The sequence below is a fragment of the Heteronotia binoei genome, chromosome 3 (assembly GCF_032191835.1).
Source record: "Heteronotia binoei isolate CCM8104 ecotype False Entrance Well chromosome 3, APGP_CSIRO_Hbin_v1, whole genome shotgun sequence".
Taxonomy (NCBI): domain Eukaryota; kingdom Metazoa; phylum Chordata; class Lepidosauria; order Squamata; family Gekkonidae; genus Heteronotia; species Heteronotia binoei.
This window is the reverse complement of record NC_083225.1, coordinates 72,314,718-72,341,754: the sequence shown is the minus strand read 5'-3', so window position 1 is coordinate 72,341,754 and position 27,037 is coordinate 72,314,718. Positions and strand designations below refer to the sequence as shown.

The 27,037-nt window shown below is 40.2% G+C and overlaps 1 protein-coding gene across 6 annotated transcripts in view; it reads left to right on the top strand.

Moving 5' to 3' along the window:
• PHKA2 (phosphorylase kinase regulatory subunit alpha 2) overlaps positions 1-27,037 on the top strand; it is a 72,012-nt gene that overhangs the window by 42,784 nt on the left and 2,191 nt on the right. For 2 of the 6 annotated variants that reach the window (XM_060234031.1, XM_060234030.1), the window contains exons 24-32: positions 635-714; positions 1,280-1,358; positions 1,459-1,588; positions 3,236-3,337; positions 3,440-3,558; positions 4,255-4,284; positions 7,337-7,390; positions 16,042-16,215; positions 22,744-22,797. In XM_060234031.1, the coding sequence (XP_060090014.1) occupies positions 635-714; positions 1,280-1,358; positions 1,459-1,588; positions 3,236-3,337; positions 3,440-3,558; positions 4,255-4,284; positions 7,337-7,390; positions 16,042-16,215; positions 22,744-22,797 (822 nt within the window). Of the gene's footprint in view, positions 1-634; positions 715-1,279; positions 1,359-1,458; positions 1,589-3,235; positions 3,338-3,439; positions 3,559-4,254; positions 4,285-7,336; positions 7,391-16,041; positions 16,216-22,743; positions 22,798-27,037 lie in introns of those variants that run through there. The other 4 variants (XM_060234034.1, XM_060234032.1, XR_009555184.1 and 1 more) reach the window with 3 other exon arrangements.

Sequence of the window (27,037 nt, the reverse complement as noted above, 5' to 3'; positions counted from 1 at the left end):
AGCCTTGCTGGTAAACCAGGAGGGTAAGAGCCCCCTCACTTCCTATGGGAACCTGTCCCATAGACATGGGGCAGCCACTGGAAAAGCCTGAGCTTGTTCCATGGCACAGATGGTGCTTTAGATAAAGGGAACATGGACGGAGAGGTGGTCCATTAAGTATCTGCTACTGAGAGATCCCTTTTAACTGGAGAAGCTAAGTGCTGAACCTGGCCCTTGATGCGTGGGAAGCATGTACTTTACCATTGAGCCACAGACCATTTGCAGCAGTTATTAGTCAACAAGAGAAACAGAACTCAGGCACTCCAAGATAGCTGCTGCAGGAAGACATTCTCATTACAATATGGATTATGCCTCTGCCCTTTCCCTCTTATGCAAATCTTGTAGGATAAATGGAAGGTGTGCTAGATGCCCTGCATTGTAATGCAAAAACAGATCTACATACATGGACATTCTGTCTGCTTATCCAGTTCCCATTCAGCAAGGAAATCAGCATGTAGAGCCTGCTTTCTCTGCTGGATTGGGACACTTCCACTGATGTCTCAAGAACATGAAGAGTAGGCAAGCAGCTATTTTAACATTTAAAACAGACTATGCTGGCTGTTTAACAGATTGGTTTCTCTCTCTCCTGTTCTAGGCATGCACAGACCTTCTGTCACACCAGAAGCAACTGACAGTGGGTCTGCCACCTGAGCCACGTGAAAAAACAATCACCGCGTAAGTCTATCTACCTCATGCTACAGAATTACTTAACACTTTCTAGGACTTTTTCTTGTGGCTTCTTCTGACATATTATGCAATTTTGGTAGATTCAAGTAGGCAGCCATGTTGGTTTGAAGCAGCAGAACAAAGTTTTGAGTCCAGTGGCACATTTAAGACCAATGAAGTTTTATTCATAGTATAAGCTTTCATGTGCATGCACACTGCTTCAGATACATTGAAATAGAAGTCACCAAGAATTGAGGAACACATTGAGGAACCAAGGTCAAAGCAGGTGAAGGGAAAAGCCTCAACAATATGGATTGACTTGGGTGGATAGGGGCTCATACTGTAGCCAGCCAGTAGAGTCTGGAATTTGGGGGAAGGAAAGCAGAGTCCAAGAGAGTCCAATTTGGGTTGAACATTCCTGACCATATTTCAGAAATAAAACAGTTGGTTTAAAGACTCATGTATTTATAGGATTGAATCTGGAGGGTGGGGCTGTCTGTGGTGTTGGGACTTGGATCCTTGCTGACAAAAATATTTGTTTTGCAGTCCCTAATCATTTGTTCCTTATCTTTAGTCCTTTGCCACCTGAACAGCTTATTCAGCTTATCTATGAAGCTAGTGGAGAAGACATAAGCATTGCTGTTCTTACACAGGTAATATAAAAAGAGACTTAATCTACTTCATCGTCACAGTTCTCATAATTGTGGTGAAAGTCTCTAAAATAAATTCTCTTTGATCTCTCCCCCATGATAGGAAATAATGGTGTATTTGGCCATGTATGTCCGGTCACAGCCTAGTCTCTTTGCAGAGATGCTCAGACTTCGCATTGGTCTCATCATTCAAGTGATGGCCACAGAACTGGCTCGCAGCTTGAATTGTTCTGGTGAGATCAGTTTTACAATAACCCAGTAATGAAATAGATGTAGACCACAATCAATATCCTGTTTATGGACAGGATATAAGAAGGATGATAGAAAATGGAAAAAAGTAGAAGATGCCGATATGGGGGGGTGGTCTAGGAAGAATATGTGCAGGAAGAATAAGTAAGGGAATTACAGGGGGTAGAGACAGGAACATTTTAAGTTGGGACTGAGAAAAATTGTGGCGCAGTCGTGAGAGAACATGGAGGGAAAGTTTCTGTTTCTCGAATATGTAGATTTTGTGAGCTTTGTAATAGTTGTTATTGTTTCCATTCTTCTGGCTGCTGTTTTAAATTGTTTAGGTTGTTTTAATAAGTTGTATAATTTTAGTTTTGTGAAGCATGTTGTATAATGTATGAAAAAAATGTGGGATAAAAATCTTATCAATTATTTATTTATTAAGGGGATCTGAAAGAGGCCACTTGTATACGTATAAACTTCAGAAGAACCTTTAGGCTCCAGCAGTTTTTGTCATCATTCCTATTACTATTAATTGATTGCTGGTGTTTCTCCATATTTCATCTCTCCCAACACCTCCTACTGTTTGCTTGTAACACTATAAACTGAAGATTGCAACATGACTCAGTTTCCCCTTTGTCTTTTCCTTTCTCATTTTATTTTCCCAGAATTTGGAATATAATTTTTTGAGAACATTTTTGTTTTTCATTGAGTAGATCCATGTACATCAATAACGGATGGCATTTCTTTCCAGTTAAAATTAAATGGACAAACTTTATGTGTCACATCTTGCTCTTCCTAAAGCCAGTCTTCTGTCTCCTGGATGTGACATATGGCACATGGTCACTCCAAAATCATTATAGAATGGCAGTTTTACATCAAACTAATACTGAAAATGAAATTCATATTCTGGCAGAAACCACTGTACAGGGCAATCCCACAGACTGTATATAGTTATACAGTCTGTGGGATTGCCCTGTACAGTGGTTTCTGCCAGAATATGAATTTCATTTTCAGTATTAGTTTGATGTAAAACTGCCATTCTATAATGATATATTACAGAATTAATTTACTGCAAAATTAATTTACTGAATTTTTGATTTTAAAATACCACATTTTCTTTTTGTTCTTGAGTTCTGTCCGGGATGCTTGACAAAGTCTGTCATAGATTTCGTAGGTTTAATTTCTCAGAACTGAAATGTCTAAGGTAGACTATCAGTTGGAGTAGTTTCTGTTTACCTTCCACAAACACTGTACTCCACAAACACTTTGTTGACCCGCAAACACTGTACCCATTTCTGGCATGGAGCATGAATCTGAGATGTGTGACAAACAGTGCTATTCTAAGCAGAGATGCAGTCTTTTAAGCACAATGACCTCAGTGGGAGAAAATACCACTCAGATTTTTAAAAGAAAGTGCTACTTTCTCCTTTTGATACTTTATAATGGTAATAGAAATTATGGAGGTGAAAGAGAAAGTTATAAAATTGCCCTTCTGAAAAAGGAGCATACTTAATATATGTTTTAATTTTAAAAAGAAGTGTGAAGGGAATTCTTGTCATTCATTTAGGGCCATTTGTTCAATGTAATTAACTGTGTTTATGGAAACATGGCATGGCAATTGAAATATAGTTTTTTGCTGGTTTCTCTAGGTGAAGAAGCCTCTGAAAGCTTAATGAATCTAAGTCCCTTTGATATGAAGAACCTTCTTCACCATATTCTCAGCGGGAAAGAATTTGGAGTCGAAAGAAGCAGTAATATTACTTTTCTTTAGTGTTCATTTAGTACGTTAAAATGACTTCTGTTCCTTTTTAATATTTGTAACAGGCAGGTTTTATTTTCTTTCCCCCTTTAAGTGCGCCCTCTTGATTCCTCCACGTCAAGCCCCGCCATATCTATTCATGAAGTAGGCCATACGGGAGCAACTAAAACAGAAAGAAGTGGCATTACGAGGCTGAAGAGCGAGATGAAGCAGGTGAAAACACATCTGTGCATTTACCTCCAGGCACTTAAGGACAAGTTCCTAGGGCTCTTTTCTTATTGATAATTGCAACTGATACATGATTTTTGGCTCACCTCTTAAAATAATATGTATAAGGTGCCTAAAAGCTAGATGTACAAAAAAAACTTACTTAGAAAAAGAAAAACAATCCCTGCCCAGGCAGGGCATGTTACAATTATTCTTCTGGGATCCAAAATGCTGTACATGAGCTTCCCCATACATTGGGATGTTCAGTCTTTTTTTCACCATAACTCCTGAGTGCTATGGGGGCGGGGAATCTTTCGAAGCAGCATCCAATACAAGGGCTATGGCAAGGAGATAGTAGTCCCCACCCCCCAACCCCCGGTCCCCACCCCCCCACCCCCGGTATGCAAAAACACTTTAATGTATGTAAGTGACTTCTCCAATGCAAGTCTCTCTCTCTCTTTTTTTTTTTGATAAGCAGACTGCTTCCCTCATTCCATGTACAAAAGGAGAATAATGGGGGTGTTTTAAAGCTTGAGATGGAAGCAGTAACTAATATTCACATCCATAATGAGATATTGATTGTTTATATGCATGGGAGAGGGCAGGAATCAGATATAATGGCATTTGTTTCTGTTGTTAATTTTGGCATCAGTATACAAATTTATATAACTTGGTTTTATACTTTATTTTTTTCTATTCTAGAGGCATGGAAGACTAAGTAGTAGTGAACAGGTGAAATAAAAATACCCATGTCCATATAACATTGTTATATTTGCATGTTTTTATTTAGTGTTGCTTTATATGCATTTGATGTGAGTGCACATGCACACACACACCTGTGCGTTCTCTGTTTGAAATATACAGTCCTCAAGTAGAATTACTAACATAATGTGTATGTGAGATATTCAGTGGGTGGCTCTCACTGGCATGGGTTCCAGGGCTGTTTCCAGGGTTACTCATTCAAGACTATCTTGAATCAATAATCTCATATTGTAGGGTGGATTTTTTTAAAAAAGGCAGAGAAAAAAGAAATGGCTGTCTGCTGAAAAGAAGTAGAAAAACATAAAGAAGTACTAGAAAGCCAAAATATTAAATTATGTATTACATAAATTTTATATTGAGTGTCATGTTTTTTCCATTCCTGTTAAAAAAAAAACCCAACCATGTTAGCAACATTTTAATCATTACTCATGCTCCCTTTGAGTGGTGGTGGGGGGACATTATTATGTTTTCAAAGAACACACACAAAACTATTAAATGTCAGTGTGACCTGTGCATTTTAGAAAACAACTATATTGAACAGGTAGTCTTTTCAGAAAGCCAAGATTGACAGAAACTTGCTGTCAGCCATTCTTTATAATGTATGAAATGGTCCTTAGAATGCTATGAATGTTTGATTCCAGAGGTGTTAATCAATTAACAGGAGATAAAACAGGAAAATTCTCATGCTTGTCTAAAGTAATTAGTCTTCACTTATGACCTTGTTTCTCTTTGGATTTATCATAACAACACAGCCCGAGATTGAAGCCAATTAAGATTGCAATTATTGTGTAGAAGACTATATGTAGATTGACTCTGCCTGTGAAATCAGGCTTATAGTTGCTACTTGATTCCTTTTGATTTACTTTACCTGTGTTCTTCCTTCTACAAAAACAATGATGCATTTCATGAGCCCAAAATGTACTGGTGTTTGCTGCAATACAATCACCAAGTCACATCCACTCTAATCTTTTTGCCTTCAGTTCCAAAAATTTAAGGAATAAGCTGTGCATCCTGTGGAGCATTCAGTTGCTCACTAGAGGGCACCATTAACGTACTTTCATTGTAGTACAAGATTTCTTAGGGCCAAAATAGATACAAAGTGGAAGATCTGTGAGTAGATCTCCCTGGTCGCCATTCTTTTTTTGAAAAAAATAGGGCAGCTGTTGGAGCTGGAGGGGAATGCTCTATTTTTGACAGAGCTGTCAAAGGTTTGAAACCTTCCCCTTGCACCTTCTTTCTGATTTAAAGATGTGAATTAGGAAAAAAATGCAGTATTCCCTTATTAGGAAAAAAATGCAGTATAGGTTTAATTCAGCAGCCCTGATCAGCCATTATAATTTCAGCATTCCTACAGCATGTATTCTGACAAAGCACTACACACAATTATTTTAAAAGACACCACTGACATTTTGTTTGAATCCAGTTATGCACCTGGCACTGGTACGCATGATCAAAATCCTTGATTTTTTAGGGTACATGCTCCCATATACTGAATTTGGAAAGTATATATATATTGCGGAAGAAAATGGTGATCACATGCATTGATATGATTGTACATAGAACACTGTCACTATGGGGCAATTATATGTTGGAAAAGTGTTCAAAGGAAGAATAGGAAACTTGGGAAGGTCTTCCAGAATTGCATCTTGCAATCTAACAAAATGGGAGCTGTAAAATTTAAAAGATCAGTGTAAGCATGATCTTGAAACATCAGTTTGTGTATCCTAAGTTTATGCCTTGTAGTATTCAGAAGCTAGAGGTGTTCCGAAGTTTTCCTCATCTGATGTGGAATTGATTTGTTAAATATCCTCCATGGTATTATTTTCATTTCTGAATTTGGTCAGAGTGTTGTGCATGTTCAGGTTGTGGGAACTCTAAGCTCCTTTAGTTTATTTGTGTATCCCTCCCATATGATCAGTGCACATCTGTTGATCTGATGCATAGAAGTACATGTGCAGATCAGTGAACCATTGTATCAAAAAACCTTGATGCATCCATACAAGATTACCTTATTGTAGTGTTTTATCAATGCACCCTACATGGGGAGGGGGCACCAGAAACATCAGCAAGCTGCAGAATTAATTTTAGAAATTCTCTTAGTTGAACAGGAATTCAGGGGCTGAGGAGGGCAAGGCAGAGCAAATCCTTGCAGCGATAAAGGAATGGAATGTGAAGAATCTACTCATCCCTGGAATATAATTTACTATACTTCTGAACATCAGTTATATTAATTTAAAAATTAACCTCAAGCTTGATAGTTAAAGCTAAAAATAGAGTAATTCAGAAAATGGTTTTCATGCTTTTTGAATGCTAACTTGGTAGTTCAGCCTGCAGTTTTTTAGCCTGCATTTTGCTTGCTTGTATCTTCTTACTTCATAAAATGGAAATGACTGAGCTCATGATGCATGTTGCATGGGAAAGAGAATCTGACAGTAGACTAAACATGATGCATATGTTAAAAGCTATATTCCGCCCCCCCCCCCATTTGGTTGAGTTGGGCCCTCCTAGCTTTTCCCTTGGTGCCAAAGGCCAGAGGGAATGCTTTTGCCCCTCCACCAGTTATTCCAGGGATCAAGGAACCCACACATACAAAAAGCCTTTTGTATAAGATCAAATGTCATATCTGTCGATGTGGAATGGGGAGGGAGGGAATTGGAAAAGATTGTCCCTCCAACCTCTTGCACCAGCGGAGAAGTTGTTAGGATCTAACTCATTGTTATAATTGCGTCCTGCAATCTGAAGGCCAATAACCCCAGTAAACAAATTTTGCAAATTTGTAGAAAAACTACTCAAATATATATTAATGACTTTCCCAATAGCAGAGAACTGTATTTGGATACAAGTAAACCAGTAAACTTACTGATAACTACCAAACTGCATAAATGGCTTGGCATTCCACATGCCAGCAAACTTACAGAAATGGGAGAGAATTCTTATTAGGGACCAACCAGTGAGGGCTTACATTTGGCTTTTTAATCTTGATTTCACTGATTTTTTGTTGTTTTTTATTTCTGTTTTGTAGTTCTTCTATGGGGGCCATTCCACATCCAGCAGCATGCATTCTTCCAGGTCCATGGTAATCTTTCATTAAGAAACTTAAAATCTCTCTCTTCTTCTTGGTAGGGACAAAAATATAATAAGCTCAATTTCTTGCTTTTCTTTTCTGTTAAACAGTATGTTTGTTAGGACTGTCTCTTACAATGGTTGTCATATAAAACAGTAACAATTGTAAGCGTATGTGTACCATTGAATTTAAGGCTATAGAATTAGTCCACATTATTACATGTCATCCTGATAGTCCTGCCTAGTCTGATCTTGTCAGAACTTGGAACTCTAAGCAGAGTAAGCCATAGTTAGTGCTTCAGTGGGACACCGCCAAGGAAGTCCACAGTTGCTGTGCAGAGAAAGGTAATGGCAAACCATCTCTGCTTATCTCTTGCCTTGAAAACCGTATGGGGTTGGCATAAATCGGCTGTGACTTGATGGCACACAATTATTGTTATCATTACATATCAGTCTGTGTATTTACATAAAAATGTGAATGAAATTGCAAATCAAAGCACCAAGCACATGGGGGAGGAGACGGTTTTTTTTTTTTTTAAAAGGAAATCCAGGAAAATGCTACAGGCTGCTGTAAAGGCTAATCATTCCGTTCCAGTCTCCCAGTAGCTAAATTGCTGTCATAACGTGGAAACGTGGAGGACAGAGATGTTAAACCTCTAGTTCCATTTTATTAAAATGTGCTCTGAGTCTGACCACTTGAAGCAAAAGGTTGAGGATTCACAAGTGGGAAAGGAATAAAAAGTGAACATGAATATGGATAATTAGAGTGTGTTAGAGAATTGTAACTGGCTCTCAGTTTGGAAGCAATGACCGAGGGAAGTCACTGGAAGAAAATATTAGAGCACATGTTAGTAGGTCAAGTAGTCTAAAACATCCATTACTGGGCCTTAAGAACTCAAGCCTGACTAAGAGAAAGTGTCCAGAAACAGAACAGCTGATGTTAATGGCCCAGTTGCAGAGCACAAATGCCAGAAGATACAGGGGTATTGAAGGATCCGGCAACTTAGAAAGGAAACAACATGCCCTGCTGTATCAACTTGACATTGATATAGTAAGCCCAAATGTTTTGATTTTTCTCTCAGACCTTGAGGGATAAAGCGCTGACCTTGTAAAAATGGAAAAACAAGAATGTCAACACTTTGTGTGGCACACTGAGTGTTAAGTTTGCCATGAGACTCTGCTTAAGAACATGAGGAGCTCTGTTGCTTTTTAGTATAGCACTCCTGCTTTCTCCCGTGAAATGGTAGTGTAAAGAGCAGTGCTGTTTTGCTCACCCAGGGCCCAAATTCATTTGCAATGATTTATTAATGGAGGTGGAATCTGGTTAAGCAACGCTTATCATTGTAGGCACAGATGACAGAACCCCACAGAAGAGACACACTAATTACTTCAGCATTGGCACTTCCAGTGAACCATGGTGTGACTAAATGTCAGCTCTGCTGAATGGAATACAGCCTGACTCATTTGCCATCCAGACTCTCTGCAGTGCTAATGAACATGTTGTGTATTATATTAATCTAGCCAGAAAAAAACTTTTCTTTCTTCCCTTTCTTGCTTTGTATTAAAGTTCCAGATGGGTAATCTGCTGCTGCCAAAATGACAGAGTTTTGTGGCCCCTAAAGAAATAGTGAATTCGTTAGTCTGATTTGTTAGTCTTTAAGTGAATTCCTTGTTTAAGGCATTAAGGTGTTCTGGATGGCCACATTTAGGGCTGCCCAGACCTGGGTAGCTGTGCTCTTGTGAGGAGCCCATACAATTCAAGAAATTCTGCAGCCAGGGCTACTTGGACCGAGGTCAATCATAATCCTTCTCAAACAACCATTTCCTTGTTGCTGCCCAGACATAATGAAATACTTGACCTTATTGTCCTACAATAGGGAAGGAAGCCTAGCAAGTAAGCTGACCGCCCCCTTCCAATAATACATTTTACAACTGGAGTAACTTTGGCTGAATGAGTAAAGTTGGTTCACTTAACTTTTTTCCAGACTGTATGCATACCAGTGGTTTAAACCAGGGGTGTTGAACTTATTTGTTATGAGGGACAGATCTGACATAAATGAGGCCTTGCTGGGCCGGGCCGGGCCATGTCAGGTTGGGCTGGGCCATGTCGGCCCAGGCCATGTGTATACCTATTTAAGATTAGGTAGCTGCAGTCCGAACTCTCTGCTCATGACCTAAGTTCAATCCCAGTGGAAGCTGGGTTCAGGTACCCGACTCAAGGTTGACTCAGCCTTCCATCCTTCTGAGGTCAGTAAAATGAGTACCCAGTTTGTTGGGGAGGAAGGGTAGATGACTGGAGAAGGCAATGGCAAACCACCCCGTAAAAAAGTCTGCCGTGAAAACGTTGTGATGTGACGTCATTCCAGAGTTGGAAACAACTGGTGCTTGCACAGGGGGCTACCTTTACATTTAGCAGGGATATAAACTTTATAAAGGACACAGACAAACACAATTTTTTAAAAAAAGAAAAACCTTAGAACATACTTAAAACAGCACTTGTTTGTATTAAAGGTGCTTTCTTTGTATCTCTCCCATGGGATCGTGGCAACTGGGTAAAGGAAGCTCTGGCTCTTTCTTTCCTTCCTTCCCCCAGGGGACCAGGAGGGGGAAGGAAGAGAGGCTTGGCTCAGTAGCTCTGCTGTGTGATTGAGGGAGCCTGGAAAAACAAGCTCTGCCTTCCCTCCTTCCTCCCCAAGGGAGGAGCCTGAGCCAATGGAAAAAATAAGAGGTTTTGCTCTGTAGCTCCTGTGTGATTGAGCAAGACTTGCAAAGCAAGCTGTTATACAGAAGGAAGCAAGAGATAGGGAGAAAGAAGCAGATGACAGCCAGTTGCTCGTGGGCCTGATAGGAGCCCTTCAGGGGCCTGATTTGGCCCCCAGGCTTCATGTTTGACACCCCTGCTTTAAAGAATCATTTAAGCCTCTAATTAGGAGTTATTCTGTTTCACGCACAGGTTTGTATTATATTGGCTTATCATGGTTGGGATTGGGAATTTGTCCCATCATGTTAAATGAGATTCAGCACTGTCAATCCAATATACCATTTCTAATTTCCTAATGAAAACTGTGAACAAAATACTAGGAATTCTGGTGTGCAGTGTAGCAGACCTGGGACCAGTGGTAAACACAGGAGCTGAAGCGGGGGGTGGGCTTGCTTTGGAGGAGCCAAAAAATTGTCTCACCTCAGCCCTCCCTTCTGGGCAGCTGTATACACACATCAGATTATCCCTGCCAGAGATTTTGCACAGACTCTGTTACATATTTCAAGATCATTGGTTAGCTTTTGATCACGCACCCAGCGACAAGAGAACTGCTCCAGTCCAACTCCTGCTAACATATTGGCTGTGCATAGAGCTGCACAGCCCATTTTGCAGTAACACATTTATAGGCACATATATACATTTACCTCATCTATATATATATATAAAACTCATTTATAGGCACATATATGCATAACTATAAGGGCATATTTGTGATGAAATATATGGTAAAATGGAGGCAACATATATAGTGTTTAGTGTATGCATTTCTTGGTTTCACTGCATTGTTTTCTAAGATTTGAAATCCAAATTTGCACTTCATATGTCACACACACATATGCTGCCCCCATTTTACCATATATTTCATCACAAATGTGCATCTGACTTACAACAGACTACTTGACAGGAAAACAAAGGTGACCTTTCAGGAAACTTAAGTAATGCAGTGAGGGATCCATGAATGGATGGATGTCCTTTGGTTTTAAATAAAAAACAGTGGCAGTGGGTTGATTTGGATCAAGGCTGCTGGAGAGAAGAGAAGAGATTTCACTCTTTTTGGTTGTGCTGTTTTCCTGATGCAAGTGTTTTCCAGGGAATCTATTTGCCCTGCAAGTGGTAAACATACCTGTGTCAGATGGGCTTGGAGAGGGGAGAAATTTGCACCATAAAAATGGCAAATGCAAAAGTGTAAAGCATTCTTTCTTCACACCATTACTCTGCTCAACTTCTCTCCTCTTTGCTATTTACTTTTCTAAAATGGAACAATCTGCTTGTCAAACTAGTTCAGTCCTTATTGTGGGGCAACTTGGTTACTGGCATGAAATCTCTCACAATACAGATCTGGACTTGTTCTAATGCTGGGAAAGTATGAAACTCAAAAGTTGGTCTTTCCCTAGTAGTCATAGCAAGGAAGAGTGGACAGTGAATTTTAGGACATGACAAACCATCATTCTTCCTTTTAATATATCTCCTTATAATTATCCCCATCAAGGGGATCAAGGAAAGGGTGACCACATGCAGAAGAGCCTGATTGTCACCTTTAGCCATATCCAGCTGTATAATGACACCAGGTGAGGAAGTGGCATCAGGCAGCAGATTTTGCTGGATGGGAACCTCTGCTGTTGTCATTGCCTCACCCTTGCTGCCCCCTTCCCAGCTACGCAGGAATTATCTGCTGCAGATGATTTCCTTTTCTGACGATTTCTCAGGCGTTCTTAAACCCACGACTGCACAGTGCCACGCAGGGGAAAGGGTGGTAACAGCCAGAATGGTAGCCGGGTATGGGGTGGGGGGAGCTGGAGTCAGCTGTGCTTGTTGAGCCTCCAATCGCTCTGTGCAGAAAAGGTGGCCTCAACTTCTGCAGATAGTCTTGTACAAGTGGGAGACCCATTGATGCCCGGTAGGAGGACACTACTGGCCTCTATTAAAGATGCTCGGGTTCTGTCTCCTTTGCAGTTGCTCATACTGCTTGTAGTGATGCTTACTCTACAACACTTTGGCTGTAACATTTTAATAAAGCACTGTTGCCCCTCACATAATCTTAATTATGTGCCATTAGAGAAGCGCTTGTAGCAAGCATTTTAATAGTAAATACTTTTTATTTCTATATATAACATTTAAATGATGAGGAACTGAACATGTGTTACCTGTGGAATAGGCTTGAGCAGGGTTTATTCTTAAGCAAAGGCCTTTGTAATTGGAATCGTGGGAGAAGACCATGATGCATTTGAAGCCCCATGGCGCAGAGTGGTAAAGCTGCAGTACTGCAGTCAGAGCCCTCTGCTCATGACCTGAGTTCGATTCCAGCGAAAGCTGGTTCAGGTAGCCGGTTCCAGGTTGACTCAGCCTTCCATCCTTCTGAGGTCGGTAAAATGAGTACCCAGCTTGCTGTAGATGACTGGGGAAGGCAATGGCAAACTGTAGATGTAAATGACTGCTGTAGATGACTGGGGAAGGCAATGGCAAACCACCCCATAAAAAGTCTGCTGTGAAAACATTGTGAAAGCAACGTCACCCCAGAATCAGAAATGACTGGTGCTTGCACAGGGGACTACCTTTTACATTTTTAATATAGCTGAGGCATCAGACATCCATGTTACTTTCTTTTGCTGCGAGACATCCCCCAGTATGCAGTACTGCACTGACAATAGAATTGTTTCTTGGTATGAAACTGTGTCTCTCATTCCACAGAAAGTCAATTTAAATGTGCTTAATGTGCCCTGGCTTGCACCCTTGATGTGAGGTTGGATAATTGGCAGCTTTTGTGTGTCTATTTTCAGTAGTGACACTTGAAACCCCTTGGTGTAGGCCCCTGGAGAAAGTTACTTTCCTAGAATAAACAGTGTTGCAGGAACTGCAAAAGGAAGAACTTCTTGTACAGATTTCAGTTTGAATCCTGCTTTGTTCTAAGGCCTCCTGAGCCAGTTAAAAAACATACAGCAAAACCAACTAAAAATATAAATGCAAAATATAATCAATGAATGCACTAATTTTCTTCATCGCTTATTTAGTGTCAGCTATCATAAAAACAGATTAGTTTTTAAGATAAAATGGTCAGATTTTAGGTTATTCCCAGAGAAACAACAACCCAGAATGTCCCTGATACTCTGTGAAATTTAGATGAAGGGCCATACCAAAGTCCAGAGCAAAAACTTGAGGGAAAACAAGATGAATTGAGATTATAACAAATATTTAGGGCTATTCCATCTATGCTTTCTGTCGCCATGATCTCATTAAGTATTGATTAGTATTAATGACTTCCCTGAATTCATCAAACAATTAGTATAGAAGGAATTGTGTCTGATGGCATCACTGTATTTGGAATATCTTATGTAATAGCATTATAGCGCTATATGTTGATTTAGCAAGGTTTAGTAAAGTAAGTAAAGTAAAATGTTATTTGTATCCCGCCCTCCCCTGCCTAAGCAGGCTCAGGGCGGCTAACAACAACAGAAAATAACAATACATTAATAAAACATTAAATTAGCCTTAAAACCAATTAATACATTAATTAAGAACCGTTACTAATCTAATAGCACTGGTGTAAAAGTACTTTAGTTTTAAACCACAAACATTACTGGTATAAAGTACATTGGCTTTAAGTCACAAACATTAAATCATAAATGGCATTTGATGAATTCAGAAATGGCATTGTGATGAATGCAGTTCCTAAAGGAGGTATCAGCAATTCTGGGGAATCATAACATGTACAATAAATAACCAGACTGCTACACACAATTAATAATATACTGTGAGTTAGAACCTACAAACCATGAGAGGAAGGTGCTCGCAGAGGTAGGTCTTTTTCTACATCCCACTTTCCTGAGAAGCCTCCTAAGATCACTGAAAAGCAGTCCTTGGATAAAGCTGCCATAAAGGGTTACCTAGGATGCCAGAATTCCAGGGACTCCAGTCACCCTGAAGATGGAGCTGAGCAAGTCGTGATTTGTTTCTATTCAATGTCAGGGTTCAGTCTGAACAGGGTCAGGGGGACCCAGTGGAAATTTTTGCCCAGGTGCCTGTATTGTTTTTCAGCAGCTCTGGTGGGGTGTTATGGAAACCTCCTCAGATAAATACCTTGAGACACTGGGGGACACACAAAGGGGAATTTGAACACAACTTTTCCTCTTCTTCCTTTCACCAAAGTTTGATCTCCAGTGGAAGTGGGAGGTGACAGATTTCACATAATTCCCCCCTTTATAGCAAGCAACCCCCCTGTGTCTTTGTGGAGCTTTATGGGTTTTCTGGAAAAGAGGAAAGTGGGCAAAGCTGTACTTCAGTGAGCACCTTCCACTTTCCCTTCATAGGAAGCGACTCTATGTTGTCACTTTATGGGGAAGAAAGCCACAAGTAATTCATCATGTAGGATACTGAAGAAAGCAATAAGGATTCCAGAACTGTAAAATCAAAAGAAATGTACAGATAGGCTTTTACTTTAGTTAAGAGCATCCAGTTATTGGCCTCTGGTCCATTTCTGCAGCATATCAGTAGCATTTTATAGCAGGCTCTTACCAGCCAGCCAACTGGCAACTTAGCAATAGATAGCTGAAAAGTGCAATAATAAAACCTTGTATGTCCAAACAGTTTTGATCTTTCATTGACTATGAAGGTCTGTGGCTGCCCTCTAGCTATAAAGCAGCTGCAGAACTCATTGAATGCCGCCTCCTGTAACAAGATCATGAGCCAGGATGCTTCCTTTCTGCAGTTGTAAGTGCTAACTGGTGCAAATGCAATCATATAAAGGTATCAACTTAAAGCTCCCAAGTTGTGACAACATCTTTACTGTAACCAACAAATTAAACATAACATTTGCTTCAGGTTTTTAAGTGGAGACATTAATGATCAAGAATAGCATTGTGTGCAGGTTTTCCAGGCTTTCTAACAAGTGTTAAAAATGTGTTTCATTCTGTCAAAGAGCACTAGATTTTTTGTAGCATAATGTTTAAATGTTTGTCTATAGTTTGCTTTTTTTCTCTGAGGCTGAAAGTGGAATGCAAAATTTAGCAATACAATAGCAATAAGTATACAACTTGATAAACATTTTAATAAAATTGAATTACAAAGTTAGAAAACAATGCAATAAAAAGCAAGAAAATATGACATAAAAGTGCAAAATTTTAATTGCAGATATTAGACAATAATGCAATAAAAGCAAGAAATGCAAACACTGAACAGTGTCATAAACTACAGCTCTTGTCTCTTTATAAAAGCGTCCTCTGGAACTATTCTGTTTTATCACAGCCATATTCCTTTTATAAAAAGGACGTGCAGCTGCTGATATTACACAGTCACAGAGTGGCACCTTCAGTAGACTTTGCTGAGATGAGCATAGCTGTCACAGTAGGACATATAGGAAGCGGTATCGTGGGTCTTAGGCAATGAAAGGCTTTGTAAATGAGGGTCAGCTCATCCCCACCACCTGTGAGAAGCACAGTGCCCTCCAAGACCATAGTCTCCGCAATCAGCATTACTTCTGTCAAGTCAGGTCTTGTTCTGGCTGTTTACCTTTAACCATCTAACCACAGCAGCCAGGCAGTGATCCAGGACTCTTCCTCATCAACAGGAGATTTGAATAAGAAGGTATAGAGATGGGTATCATCAACATATTGATGACACCCAACTCTGAACTCATGAATGATTTCTCCTAAAGGAGTTCTGTTGAGATTTACAAGTAGAATATAGATTGACATCTGCTATTTGATCCTTGCATTTTAGGAGTTTTTAACACATTACTGATAAACATGTGCATGGAAGGCCTCCAACCTTTGGGAGCGGAGAAGCAATAAAGGGTAGTGGGTTAGTCAGATCTTTCCCTGTCTGGAGCTTTTTCTGCATGTGTTTAAAATGCACAGTTCTGAAGCTGACTTACAATTGACTTCCTTTCTGCCCCCCCCCCCCCCTCCCAGAGATGCAGTAGTCCTTCTTCTCCTACTAGCACATCTTCCCTGACGGGCTCTGGTGGACACTGCATCAGTTGGGGTGATCGTCAAGGGCAGTGGCTTCGCAGGAGACGACTTGATGGTGCTATTAATAGAGTCCCTGTTGGCTTCTACCCCAAAGTGTGGAAGATCCTTCAAAAGGTAAACTGGGGGGAATAGAAGAAAGAAAATATTGCACGCTGCCTGTGAGGTTGACTTTTATGGCACATTCTGTTCCCTTTCATTATCTGGTTAGTAGTTTTAAAAGATTTATTGAGATTCTAGGATTAGTAAGCAGATCACTGTTTAAATTATTCTGAAATAAAGAGAGATGTTATTCCCCAAGGCACTGGTTGTTTAAAATAGACCTGACTTTCTTAAATGACAGCATTGCAGCAAGCGTCCCAAATTTCCTCTGTAAAGATTAATTGTTGGGTTTGAAAGCTCTGTTAGGGCTCATGGGCACAGGTGCTTTCTTCATTCTTGAGACCCAATGCACAGTAGTGAGTAGAGTATCTGATTAGGACCATGGGGGACCAACTTCAAAGCTGTATTCAGTCATGAAATTCACCAACTGACTAGGTGCAGTCACCCTCTCTCAGTCTAATCTACCTCACAGGGTTGTTGTAATGTTAAAATGGGGGGAGGTATCTGCACTACTCTGAGCTCCTTAGCAAAAGAGCAGAGAAAAGTAGATTGGGTGTTACATAGCACTTGTATATCCCTCCCCATCCTCCAGATATGCTTGCTTGGGGGAGAATTCCATTATCTTAAATGTAACTTGCCTCTTTTCAATATGATTATAAGTTGATCTGGCTGTCTCTAACACATACAGGAAATAACAATCCACTACTGTCATCATACAGTGGACTGTGCAGGCTTTGTGACCTTGAAACAACAGGTGGGGGGAAGGAATCCCTGTATCACTCCTGATGATATTCTCAGGTGCAGCGTGGTAGTCCAGCCACTCAGAGTCAAGAATGGAATAAATTGAGCTCTTTGCCAGTTTAGCAGCAAATAGCTTGATTTATTGAGCTTGATTCCGCGAGGAACTGGATATGAGAAGATGGTCATCCATTTCTTCCCACCAAAAGAAACATTTTCTATCAGTCAGTCTGAGTTTTGCAAATCGCTTCAGTGATAACAAGTGCCATTATTTGAATAGTAAGCTGTTTTGACTGGAAAAGTATGCTATATGTGAAATAAATAACATAAAAGTGTAGGATCACCTAGGAGATTCTACACATAACCTAGATTCCCTAAAGCATCTCTTCAAGATTAAGCATCATCATGGCAATGTATGCTGTGTGATAATGAGGTTGGAAGTTAATTAAATGAAAATTCTGCATCTTCCTGGCTTCTAAGAGTTCTCATTAGATACTGCTCAGACATGTTAAAGCGTACTGTTGCTGTCTTAGTTATTAATTTATCAAAACATGTTTGTCCAGCCTTTCCCTTTGTGGCTCAAGACAACTTGAAATTTGTTCCACTAAAGTCATAAATATAAAACAGACCATTCATAAAACATATCACAGAAATAGATCTGCAGGGTTTCTCTAAATGCCTTCACAAACAGTACAGCCTTGAAAAGCTTTTAAAAAAATCTCCAGAGAGATTGTTTCTCCCCTTACCTCTCAAAAAGCTGTTTCATAAAATGGGGGGCATTACTGAACAGGACTAGGCTTGGGTGGATGCCAAGTAAATAGCCCTTGGTGGGCGGACATAGAACATAATTGGCTAACTGGAATACATAGAGAAAGGTGGTGCTTCAAGATATGTGGGTTCTGGGCCCTGCAGGGCCTTAAAGGTGATACCAAGCACCTTGAATCATATTGAGGAAAAATGTAATAATTATTTTTAAGATCAGCAGGCCATATTCCTACTAACTGGCCTTTAGTAATAACAAACCTCCAAAAGACCAGCACGACCACGTTTAACTTTAAAAGGGGTAAATTCTCTGAGATGAGGAGGCATGTGAAGAGGAAACTGAAAGGAAAGGTAAATACAGTTAAAACCCTTGGGGAAGCTTGGAGGCTATTTAAAACTACAATCCTAGAAGCTCAGATAAAATATATACCACAAGTTAGGAAAGGCACAAACAGGTATAAGAGAAGGCCTGCATGGTTAACAAACGAAGTAATGGAAGCTGTAAAAGGTAAGAAGGACTCCTTTAAGTGGTGGAAAGCCAGTCCAAGTAAGATTAATAAAAGGGAACACAGGCAGTGGCAAATCAAATGCAAGACTGTGATCAGGCAGGCAAAAAGGGACTATGAAGAGCATATTGCAAAAAACATAAAGACCAACCATAAAAATTTCTTCAAATATATTAGAAGCAGGAAACCAGCCAGGGAGGCAGTGGGGCCCTTGGATGACCAAGGGGTCAAAGGATTACTGAAGGAGGATAGGGAAATGGCGAGAAGCTGAATGCATTTTTTGCCTCCATCTTCACTGTGGAAGATGAGAAGTGTTTGCCTGCTCCAGAACCACTTATATTGGAAGGGGTGTTGAAAGACCTGAGTCAGATTGAGGTGACAAGAGAGGAGGTCCTACAACTGATAGACGAATTAAAAACTAAGAAGTCACCAGGTCCAGATGGCATACATCCCAGAGTTCTGAAAGAACGCAAAGTTGAACTTGTGGATCTTCTGACAAAAATATGCAATCTTTCATTGAAATCTGCCTCCGTTCCTGAGGACTGGAAGGTAGCAAATGTCACCCCCATCTTTAAAAAGGGTTCCAGAGGAGATCCAGGAAACTACAGGCAAGTCAGTCTGACTTCAATACCGGGAAAGTTGGTAGAAACCATTATAAAGGGCAGAATGAGTAGGCACATTGATGAACATGAGTTATTGAGGAAGACTCAGCATGGGTTCTGTAAGGGAAGATCTTTCCTCACTAACCTGATACATTTCTTTGAGGGGGGTGAACAAACATGTGGGCAAAGGAGACCCGATAGATACTGTTTACCTTGACTTCCAGAAAGCTTTTGATAAAGTTCCTCATCAAAGGCTCCTTAGTAAGCTCGAGAGTCATGGAGTAAAAGGACAGGTCCTCTTGTGGATCAAAAACTGTCTAATTAATAGGAAGCAGAGAGTGAGTATAAATGGGCAGTCTTTGCAGTGGAGGATGGTAAGCAGTGGGGTGCCGCAGGGCTCAGTACTAGGTCCCATGCTCTTTAACTTGTTCATAAATGATTTGGAGTTGAGATTAAGCAGTAAGTGGCCAAGTTTGCAGGTGACACTAAATTGTTCAGGGTTGTGAGAACCAGAGAGGATTGTGAGGAACTCCAAAGGGATCTGTTGAGGCTGGGTGAGTGGGCGTCAACGTGGCAGATGAGGTTCAATGTGGCCAAGTGCAAAGTAATGCACATTGGGGCCAAGAATTCCAGCTACAAACACAAGTTGATGGGGTGTGAACTGGCAGAGACTGACCAAGAGAGAGATCTTGGGGTCGTGGTAGATAACTCACTGAAAATGTCAAGACAGTGTGCGGTTGCAATAAAAAAGACCAACACCATGCTGGGAATTATTAGGAAGGGAACTGAAAGCAAATCAGCCAGTATCATAATGTCCTTGTATAAATGGATGGTGCGGTCTCATTTGGAATACTGTGTGCAATTCTGGTCACCGCACCTCAAAAAGGACATTATAGCATTGGAAAAAGTGCAGAAAAGGGCAACTAGAATGATTAAAGGTTTGAAACTTTCCCTATGAAGAAAGGTTAAAACACTTGGGGCTCTTTAGCTTGGAGAAACATCGACTGTGGGGTTACCTGATAGAGGTTTACAAGATTATGCATAGGATGGAGAAGGTAGAGAAAGAAGTGCTTTTCTCCCTTTCTCACAATACAAGAACTCGTGGGCATTCAATGAAATTGCTGAAAAGTCAGGTTAGAATGGATAAAAGGAGGTACTTCTTCACCCAAAAGGTGATTAACATGTGGAATTCACTGCCACAGGAGGTGGTGGCAGCTACAAGCATAGCCAGCTTCAAGAGGGGGTTAGATAAAAATATGGAGCAGAGGTCCATCAGTGGCTATTAGCCACAGTGTGTATATATATATGTATATAAATTTATATATATATTTATATATATATAAAAAAAAATTGGCCATTGTGTGACACAGAGTGTTGGACTGGATGGGCCATTGGCCTGATCCAACATGGCTTCTCTTATGTTCTTATTTTGAAATACTTTCTGAGTTATCATCAGGGATAACTACACAGAAAGCACATTACGGTAGTTGAACTGAGAGTGTTACAAAAGCATGAGAGTGTGCAAGTTAGCATTGTAGATTAGCTGAGTTTTAAAAGAGAGAAACTTGGTGAAATTAATGTTGCTGATGTTGTATCCACCTGCTTTTCAAATAGCCCTGAGCTTTTTACCAGGTCCACAAAAACTGTTTTCATCCAAAAGCAGCAAGACCATCCCTTTTGGAAAATCAGCCTTCCTTGTCAACGTTGTGCTGTCTGCATACATCTATTGCCGTAGCTTCTTAAGCATGGCCTCACAGTATTGGTTCAGGGCCAAAACAGCTACTTCTGGGAATTTAGATATAAAATATAGAGGACATTAACATGTTGATGATTCTTTGCTTCAAGGCTCCAGGCAGTCTCTCAGTGGCCTGACACAAGTATTAAATAACTTAGATAACAAAACTGACCCTTGGAGTTCAGAAGGCAAGTCTCAAAATGCTATTTCCATAGGAGAAAAATATGTCTGAATGGAGCAAAAAAGGTCAGATATTATTTCTTCAGGATCAGTCACAGCTGGCATACCACCTTAACTTGGTAAAAGGCATTCCTCACCTCCATTACTAGCTGTGACGGACTGCACTTTTTAAAAAACTAAGTGCTTTAAGAACATAAGAACATAAGAGAAGCCATGTTGGATCAGGCCAACGGCTCATCCAGTCCAACACTCTGTGTCACACAGTGGCCAAAAATTTTATATACACACATACACTGTGGCTAATAGCCATTGATGGACCTCTGCTCCATATTTTTATCTAAACCCCTCTTGAAGGTGGCTATACTTGTGGCCGCCACCACCTCCTGTGGCAGTGAATTTACAAACAGCTAAATAATTTGGAAGTGTTAATTCTTCACAGAACCAGAAAATCTTGAGTGACAGGCTGTTCCAGGAGATCAACTGAACAGAGAAATACTTTTGGACTGGATACTGAGGAAAATTCAATCTGATTTCAGCCCTACCTGGAAAGAGTCAAGTATTGACAGTTTCAGAATTCATCTGAGAGCAGTTTAACAAAAGCCAGGATCCAGACTTACCTGGGCCGTCGTTTGCAGCATCACGGGAGGGGTGAAGAGGGAGGGTAGCCATTGCTGCTTCTCTACAGGGGGAGTGGAAGGGGCGGGCCAGGGGCCCAGTACGGGAAGCTGGGTACCCACCCAGCCCCTCTCAGACCTATGGGGTCTCTTTGGGAGAGGGCAGAGGGTGGGGGCGCCTGCAATTTAGGTTGCCGAGCCGCTACTGCCCTCTCTCTTTGGACTCCCGGTCACTTGGCCCGCCCACCCAGCCCTTTATTTAAGTGTTTTAAGGTTGCGTTCAGTTATGTTTCATATGTTCCTTCTCATCACAACTTGGCGGTATCACCATGGGGCTGGATCTATTCTCGGGAAAAGCAGCCTGCGTGCTCATTTCCTGAGTGTGGGGATCCCAATAAGGGATCTTGGCATGAGGGGCAGCTGAGGTTTGGGTACTGGAAAGAGTGTACCAGCCTTCTGGAAACTAAAAGAGTTGCACTTTTAGAGATTACTCAGAGAAGGTGTACTGAAGTGCTTGGGGAAAACACTGGAACAAAAGTCTCTCAACATAAAGATTTTAATTCTGAATAGCTTAAGAAACTCTCATTAGCCTGATATACAAGAACTAAAGTCTGTGCATGTACTGATTTTAACTCAGTCTATATTGAGTTAGCTAAGAAATTTTACCCCTGATTTCACCAGACCTTTTCTTCTATGTTAAATAATTTTTGTTCATTTTGAATATAAAAACTTCTTGAGTTAAGTCATATAAGTGAAATGGGACTCCCATTCCTTCCCTCGGGTTCCTGAGCTAACTGGAAAAGAAAGAGAAGGGAAAATCTTGCCTCTAAAGGAGGGAAGTGAACTGGGTCATCATACCTACTTATCCAGAGATGGAAGCTAATAGTATGTCCCAGACAATGGTATCTGGTTCCAGCATTCCCACTCTTTGCCACCCATTACAGTGTGATGCTGCGAGTCAGATAAATGTACGGACCTCTGCTGGTAGAAGTGCTCTATCACAGTCTACTCACTAGAACACAAAGTACAATTGTCACTTTATCTGTTTTCTTACACAATTTATATTTTTCAGTACAGCATTGTACATTTGTTAATAACTTTCAATTTACTTTACTTTGTAGATAGGATTGGGTGAGATTTCCTCACCCGCAACTGATGCCCTTTAGATAGGGGCAACAACAGTTTTCAGTTTTGTTTTTGTTTTTTCATTATAACCTTTTATTTGACATCTGTGCCGAACATTTACAATTGCTGCTTTATTTTTAAAAGCTGCTATAGATCATAAAATGGCAGCTCCACAAGTAACCCATCCAACCAGATAATCATAATTAATTAGCTTAAATTTCAATTCATTTAGCTAATTAATTCAGTATGTTTTAATTGATCTTGTAATGTTCTTGTTGCAGTGTCATGGTCTGTCCATTGATGGCTATGTCCTTCCTTCGTCAACTACAAGAGAGGTAAGGTTCAAAGAAACGATACGGTTTGGGGAACTCTTGGCTGAAGCGGGACTAAATCTGTTGGCATAGATGTAGTAAAAATTGTTCTTAGTGCTACAGCTGCCCTTTTGGAGGATTGCAAAGTCAAGGTCTCTGAACTTGTGCAGAATGCATTTCCAGAGAAAACATATTCTCCCTCTCCAAAAAGACTAGAGCTCTGAGGCAATCCTATTAAGCTGATGGACAATACATTCCAGAAAAGCAAAAGAAAATAATTCTTCACACCATTCACAATTCACTTTCAGAACTCATTGCTGCAAGATGTAGTGATGGCACTATGTAGATAGCTTTAAAAGGGAACTCCACAAATTTATAGAAGTTCCATCAGTTGCCCTTCGTCATGATGGATAAATGTAACAAGTTTGGCCAAGTTTGGCCTTGTGGCCAACCAATATAAAAATCATAGTAATCATATGTTATATCATACTTTCTACTATATCATGCTATATCATAGTAGATAATCTCAGATTTACATTAGAGAATCAAAATAATACCTGGCTGCATTTTTTCAGTGATCACTTAAGCTTAAAAATGTGCACTCACATACCTTTAAAAGCTTTTCTCTGTTGCCTGTGCTTGTAAAGCACATGAAATCACATTTCTGTGGATCTCTAAATTGCATGATCATTGCTATTCCTTGACACTTAAATCTCTCTGTCCATGATATTCACAAACATTGGTGGACAAACAAGGCTTTAAAATGTTCTTAAATGCTTGGTGAGGGTAGGGAAGGACCATTCCCTCTCTGCTCCTAGGAGTCTTCTCCTCAGATTTCACAGACTTCAATAGAACATCTTTTGATTGAATCCCTAAGAGTGGGGAGGAATCAAATACTGAACAGGATGGAGCTGGAGGGTTTTCTATATACTTAAACTCCCTGCTCACAACAACACTATGTGTTGCCTAGTGAGCTTCCATGGCAGAGTTGGGATTTGAACCTGAGTCTCCCAGATCCTAATCCAGTACTCTAGCCACTACTGTTTTGATGCCCTAGGTTTTACTGTACCAGGTATTTGTCATCTATAGCAAACAGTTTGACCTTAGAGCTCAAGTTCCATAGCTACTGTTGTTTTTCTTTATAAACTTGCTTAAATTTGTCATGTGATGCGATTAATGCTTTTGGCACATTAATTACTGTCACAGCATGCAGAGTTCTTTTAAAAAATTAAAGATTCAATTTTCCCAGGAGTTCACGGACTCAGATTGAGAATAAGCAGACCTCAAGCAGTGGTTCAGGTTTTTGTATCTCATGATATCAACTATTTCTTTGGCATTGGTTTCATTTGAATGCTGCTTTCTGAGTACAATGAAAAGAAGGAAAAATCTATTATTAGCAATAGACAGTGTGGGTGTTAACGGCTCTGTGCTTGCCAAGTGTTCATAATTACAGCTTAATGGGACATTCTAATTTTAGAGGCAAAACGTATTTTCTCTGTTTTTTGTCATATAGAAAATGGAAATGCATTTGTTGACTTCTAGAGCTTTAGAACAACTTGATGGCTTGCTTTTCGATAGGTACTGGACAGTGAAACCATCTTTAGTGATTCAGGGGGCGTTCATGTGAACTGACTTTACTTCTGGGATTAGCACCATCCCCAGGGATGGGACAGATAGGGTCAAATAGTCCCACCCCTCTCTGATGGCCTCTTCTACTGGTGAAAACAGCATGATAGATAACCCTGAAGCCCTTCTTTTCCCTTTGCAGCATTTGGAGCCATGTGAAGTGACTGATAGGTTTTTAAAGATTTGTTCCCACCTGAACATGTGACTGAGAGTCAGACTGGGCACCAATCACCATGTAACATGTATTTAGGCCCTTATTCAATGTTCCTTGGTTTTTTTAATACCCTTAATTGGCTGAGAGAGAAAGTGACAGGTAACTGTCACAGCAGCACAGTTCAGGTGCCATTTAGCTGTTCCCAGAAAGTGGCATGCAGATTCATCCACAACTGCCATCACCATCTTTGCCAGAACCATTTTCAAATGTGTTTGAAAAGGTCACCAAAGCAGAATGCATTGATTGTGGCCAAGGCAAAACTGTTACTCGCCGGAGTATTCAATTATATGCCTTGCTTCAGGAGCCTATACAGCAGATTGGTTTTTTTAGCAGATGCTCAAGCAGCAGCCTTAAAACTCTACGTCAGTAGTATGCTCAGACAGAGATGCTTCCTTGGGAATTCCTGCAAGTTAATATTCTGAAGCAGCTCTCAAAATGGTTTCAAGGCCTGTGGGATAGCTTGAGGGTTAGTGCTGAACTACTTGATTTCTAGAGCAGTGCAAATGTGGTCAGACAGGCTTATATATGTGGAGGAAGATGGAAGATTTCATTGTTAGTATCGTTCTGGAAGTGTCAGAATCTCTGGGTAGGCAGTTCTGTGCCAGAGCCATGGCCGCAAGGATGGCAGGTCACATGGGCTTGAATCCACCCAGCTTTCTGGCTCAATCTTGCACAATCCCTCCTTTTTATTACAAGCCCCATCATGACCCCAGTATATACTTTGTGGGGAGCTATTGAGGCTGCTCTTCAGAATAAGTTTCTTTATGAGTTATATGCAGATAGTGAGGCTCAAGATAGTGCATCCTCCTGGACTGAAACGAGACCTAGGTTTCTTGCCTCTCCACATATCACACCTAAGCCAAACAAGCCTGTTATTGTTATTTACCTGCTAGTGTTATTTGGCATCTGAAATCACTTCAGTCTCCAAGTTATACAAGGACAGATGGACTTACATTCTAGCTGTATCTGAAGAAGTGTGCAGTGACTCACAAAATCTCATACAGATTTTGTTAGTCTTTAAGATGCTACTGGGCTCTTGCTTTTTTCTACTGCAAGTCCTTTTTATCATTCAAAACAATATCTGAGCAATCTTAGATATCAAGAAATATTTCCAAGAATAAATATTGTACTCCATACTAACAACTGTAATGCATCTCTGACACTGATAGTCCTCTTGAAATTTTTTCTACGTATTTCCCTCTGATTCATACTTCTGAATGTAGGAACAGTTGCTAAGCCTTTTCTTCACTCTCTGTCAAGTGCCAAGGGTATTGATAAAGATTATAGTACTCCTGATCATTGGTTTATATGTCCAAGAATTGTTCCCATATTTGGATAATCTGTTTATCCACACTTCCTGTCAGGGAATGTCAACCATTGTACAGCACTTCTGCACATCTTCAAGTTTCAACTTCCTTGCAATAACTCCAGTTCAATACGTATTTTTTGAGTTGGGACAGGAGAATTGTGTCCTGAGGCCAGAATATTGATTTCTGTTTCCCTGCAGTTTCCCAGTATGATTTCTGTTTCCCTGCAGCCATACACTATTTTAAAAGTCTACAGGGTTTTGATTCAGCAGTTCCAAATGAGGCTAACAATTCCCCCTTCCAGGGAATAGTTTGAGAAAAACAGCACCAGGAGTAAGACAGAAGCTGTCCTCCTACATATCATGGTCCCAAGCTGAATTGGGTCCCATAGACTTCTAAAATGCCACTCCCTACAACTTCTGTGTGGCTTCAGGGAAAGTGAGTCACATCCAGGGAACCCAGACCCAACTTGCTAGAAATCATATCATGTAGTTTGGCTCTTAGGGGTGAATCTTGAGAGAAAATATGGATTTTTTGTTCCTGAGTGTGGTGACGCAGGTGAATAATGGCTCTGAGACCCTTTTGTTAGATGATTGTGTTTGGAAGGGATTGCATACTTTCTTTCACCTTTTTGGAAGAAACTGTTAAAGCAGACTTTTTACCATTAAAGTAAGATAATAGATCTCCATCAGTGTAGGTTGCTCATGACATGTTTTTTAGTGAGTATCTAGACAAAATATGGTTAATTTGCCTAAATATATTAATTTATCAGAAGTGTGTTTGTTTATGATTGTTGTTGTTTTCTCATAGAACCAATATTAAGAAACAGAATTTATAATGCATATCTTTTGACCACAAAGACTCCCCCCCTCTTTTTTTTTTTTTTGCTGAAGGTACCAGCTAAGAATGTTCTCCGGTATCTCTTCTGGCTTTATAATCTAATTTACGTGGAAATTATAAATTACTTTCAGTATCAAGAGAGACTGAAAAACCTCAAATCCTCATAACAAGCTTGTCAGAATTTGGCAATATCCAATTTTGCTTCTTAATAGAAATCAAACTAAATAAGCACAAGCTCTCCTGAGGCGCAGTGATTCTGTTTGACATCTGAGCATTT